Genomic DNA, 4,449 nt, shown 5'->3' with positions numbered 1-4,449 from the left:
ATATATGAAAAGCAACCTTGTAATTATTTGTTAATATTTATATGCTTGAAAATGACTATACTGAGAAATTTGTCAACCGATATAGATGTTGATAAGATGGCAGTAACGAACAATCTATGCATTTATTACAGTAATAGATAATACCCTTCATATCATGTAATAGACCACTTAATAGTAACCAAAATATGTACTAACTTACCTGTTTAGTAAGAATATATTAGCAACTTTGAAAGATGAAATTAATAAAATCTGTAAAATGAGAAAACACACAAATTGAAAAGCAACTTGATAACAACTCAGCAAACACTACAGTTGAAGTTTAAACATATTATCTATGCACAAAAAATGGATAATGAAAAGCAGTAACACGCGAAAAATAAAATAATAGCCGAACCTCCCTGCTTCGAGACGGTCCGAAGGAAGCCAAACAGAGACCGTGACAGCGTCCAGGTGGCAGCCAGACAGATAGGAACACGTCCCTTCCCGGCCTGCCTTTAGCTCAGCACTCTTCAGCACCTCAGCATAGCAGCCATCATGCACACCTTCCTCTCCCGTGTGAATGCTGTGAGCGCCTTCAGCCTCAGCACACTGGCGGCGCTCACATTTGGGTGCTTCGCCTCGACGTTCCTCAAGAATTACAGCGCGCCTGTCTCCATCACTGCTGCCAATATTGTGCTGTGAGGACACGATATTTCTGCTTCCTGCATTTATTTATTGACTTTATAGCCTTAGATATGTTGGGTTTGTGGTATAAGAGAAGTATTTTGGCGCCATATGCTCTAAGGACACGTCAGCTTAACCCATTCAGTACAATGATACTTTTCCACATTCATCCTGCTTACTAATTGGTGAGGCAGCTTCAGGAAACTTATGTGGGGGGGTTAAAATAGTGAAGACTGTGGCTATAAATCTTCTGACCTCCATAGACACTTCCTGTTGTCAATAAAATGGTCTAATCGTACCCAAAAGTAAAATGTCAGTATTGAAAGCGTTAAAGTTACATCAATATTGGTCTTATTTGTTTTATTTCTTATTTTTTGCACATTGAGAAAGACTTGCGTTATTGTAGTGTGGTAAATTTGCAGTTTGAACAAATATACCCTATCTTATATTTCTTTTCCCTTATGTCTAACAAGCTTGAGGACCTCCTGGGAAACCTAACCTAACCTAATCTTACTATTAATTTCTGATAGGGTAGAATAGGGTTAGAAATGCTCTGATAGGGTAAAATGGGATTATAAATGCTGGTAGAAGTGTGACCTAGACTGAGAACGTGTATAGTGACATGTGGTGTACTGGTTTGGTTCCAACTGCAATGATTCCTAGTGTGTGATTACTCTTAATGTGTCTGTTGTTGTGTTTCGTCCTTACTATTTGTGTATATGTTGTTTTGTCTAGTTTTTTGGGGAATTCATGTAAGGAAAACACATACTCACACACACAACTAGGTAACTACACATACAGTACCTTTAAACCATTCTCTCTCTCTCTCTCTCTCTCTCTCTCTCTCTCTCTCTCTCTCTCTCTCTCTCTCTCTCTCTCTCTCTCTCTCTCTCTCTCTCTCTCTCTCATTCCTTTCATTGTTCCTCAGATATTCTCTCTCTCTCTCTCTCTCTCTCTCTCTCTCTCTCTCTCTCTCTCTCTCTCTCTCTCTCTCTTTCTCTAACCTGCAGGAAGAATGTGCCGGAGTATGCAGTGTCTCGGGAGAAGAATGACCTTGGAGCGCTGCGTTTTGACATGAACTCTGACCTCACCCCGCTCTTCAACTGGAACACCAAGCAACTCTTCCTCTACCTGGTGGCTGAGTACGAGACACAGAACAACAAGGTTAACCAGGTCAGTGTTAGCTCATTTAAGGACACACACACACACACACACACACACACACACACACACACACACACACACACACACACACACACACAGAAATTTATGCATGATTCTTATTTAGATAAAATAAATAAAAACTTTTAAAAATAACAAAAACAAACTAGTCATTATATAACTACTACTACTACTACTACTACTACTACTACTACTACTACTACTACTACTACTACTACTACTACTACTTACTTTCAGGTTGTGTTATGGGACAAAATCATTCGACGTGGAGAAGCCTCTGTCGTGTCACTGAAGAACCAACATCTCAAGTATTATTTCTGGGACGATGGGAATGGCCTGCTGTAAGTATCTCTCTCTCTCTCTCTCTCTCTCTCTCTCTCTCTCTCTCTCTCTCTCTCTCTCTCTCTCTGGAAATAATAATGTCAAAAATGTAAAACAAAATTCATTAAACACTCCAAGAACACACACCAAACACTGCAACACACTTGTAACACTCCAAACACTGCAACACACCACACAAACATACAACACACATTAACACACCCCCAAACACACTCAAAACATGAAACACAGTAACAGCCATACAAACACACTCAAAACGTGACACACCCAAAAACACTGAAATTCACAGCAACACACCCTGAAACACAACACCCCCCCACAAAATACATTGAAACCATGTCACCACACACCCGCCATGGACTCAAAACACAGCAACACCTTCCCAAACACACTCAAAACACAGGAACACACCTCGAAACACAACATCACACCCGCCAAACACACTGAAAACACAACAACATGGAACACACACTCCCAAACACTCAAAATACCTTATCACACGCACTCAAAGCAACAACACACACTAAACACTTAAAAATACAGAAACACAGCACTACAAAACATTCAAAACACAGCAAAATACCCACAAACACCAAAAGCACTGCAACACACAGTAACTTACCCAAAAATACTACAACACCCACCCAGAACACACTCTAAACACAATGAAATACCCAAAAACACACTTAAACACCACAACACACCCAAAACACACACAATCCCAAAAAACACAAGAGAACACCACAACGCACACATAAACCCAACAAAACACCCACAAAACACAACATAACCCTCAGTAACACCCAAAAATACACAAAATACTCCAAAAACACACACAAAACATCACTAAACACCCACAAAATACAATATAACCCCAAAATACACAACATAAACCCCCAAAATCTCCCCCAAAAACACGCAAAACATCCCCAAAAACACACAAAACACGCACAAACTCAAAAACACCACAAAACACAGAACACCCCAAAACACTCCTGAAACACAAAATACCCCAAAAACACACAAAACACCCACAAACACTACATAACCTCCCAAAACACCCAAAAACACCACAAAACACAACAAAACCCCAAAACCACACACACACACAGTAACACACCCCACATTAACCCGTCCAATTTTTCCTGCCAGGGGTCACAAGAACGTCTCCCTCTCTCTCTCCTGGAACATCATCCCCATTGCTGGCACTCTTCCCTTGTGGAGTGGCAGTGGGTCGTACCGCCTCACCTTCCCTGCTGAGTACACACAGGGAAGGAGCTCTTACTAAAGGGCTAGAGGTGGTGGTGGTGGTGGTGGTGGTGATTTGAATGTAGAGGGAGTGTTTCTTTCATTCTCTCTCTTTCTCTCTCTCTCTCTCTCTCTCTCTCTAATAATTTCTTTTGATATCTTTTTTTTTTTTCTTCCTTTTTCTCGTTCCTAACTCTTTCATTCTTTCTCTTAATATGTAGAAGTGGTTGTTTCATTCTCTCTCTCTCTCTCTCTCTCTCTCTCTCTCTCTCTCTCTCTCTCTCTCTCTCTCTCTCTCTCTCTCTCTCTCTCTCTCTCTCTCTTCTTGTTTTTTTTATCTTTCAGCCTTTTCTTGTTTTTGTTTTTTCTAATTTTTTCTGTTTTTGTTTATGTTTAGCCTGTTGTTTTTTTTTAATGTATTTTTTCCATCCTTCAGTCTTATTCACAAGCTTTATTTATTTATTTATTTTTATTTTTTTTCTCATTTTGTAGCATTTCCTTTTTTTTTTTTTTTTTTTTTTTTTTTTTATTCAACATTTTTTGTGTATCTCTTCATTCAATCTTATTCCATCCATTAGTTTCCTTTTTTAATTTGTTGTTTTCTCCTCCTTTCCCTTTTTTCTTGTATTTCTTCCTTCTATCTTGTTTTGAAGCTGTTTCTCTAATTTGTTGTGTTCCCTTTGTCTTCTTCACTAATTCTGAATCTTCACTTTCTTTTTCTTTTCATTTTATATTTCCTCTTATATTCTGTAGTGTTCCTCTATTCATCCTTTATCTTGTTATTCCTTATCATTTATTCTCTTTGTTTCTTGACTTTCCCTTTTTAAACCTATTTCCTTTTCATCTCATTACAATTTATTTTCTAACGTTTTTTCTTCCTTCTTTATTATCTTTCTTTCTCTATTGTTGTCTCATCTTGTATATCTAACGTGTGTGTGTGTGTGTGTGTGTGTGTGTGTTTGTTTGTATGTGTGTGTGTGTGTGTGTGTGTGTGTGTGTGTGTGTGTGCATCTT

The 4,449-nt window shown here is 38.7% G+C and overlaps 1 protein-coding gene across 1 annotated transcript; it reads left to right on the top strand.

Annotated features, from left to right (window-relative positions):
* Window positions 1-108: 108 nt before the first annotated feature.
* On the top strand, window positions 109-3,588 carry LOC123511341 (signal peptidase complex subunit 3-like). Its single transcript, XM_045267147.1, has 4 exons — window positions 109-677; window positions 1,674-1,836; window positions 2,083-2,186; window positions 3,340-3,588. The coding sequence occupies exons 1-4, from the start codon at window positions 535-537 to the stop codon at window positions 3,473-3,475; spliced, it is 546 nt and encodes a 181-aa protein (XP_045123082.1). The 5' UTR covers window positions 109-534; the 3' UTR covers window positions 3,476-3,588.
* The last annotated feature ends 861 nt before the right edge of the window (window positions 3,589-4,449 follow it).

Source organism: Portunus trituberculatus, chromosome 4 (assembly GCF_017591435.1).
Source record: "Portunus trituberculatus isolate SZX2019 chromosome 4, ASM1759143v1, whole genome shotgun sequence".
NCBI lineage: Eukaryota > Metazoa > Arthropoda > Malacostraca > Decapoda > Portunidae > Portunus > Portunus trituberculatus.
This window is presented reverse-complemented; position numbering and strand designations above follow the sequence as displayed.

Excerpts from the sequence above, each read along its gene's own strand:
- LOC123511341 (XM_045267147.1), top strand. The coding sequence starts at position 535 with ATGCACACCTTCCTCTCCCGTGTGAATGCTGTGAGCGCCTTCAGCCTC. Across the intron at positions 1,837-2,082 it reads AGAACAACAAGGTTAACCAG|GTTGTGTTATGGGACAAAAT; the intron begins GTCAGTGTTAGC and ends ACTTACTTTCAG. Across the intron at positions 2,187-3,339 it reads GACGATGGGAATGGCCTGCT|GGGTCACAAGAACGTCTCCC; the intron begins GTAAGTATCTCT and ends TTTTCCTGCCAG.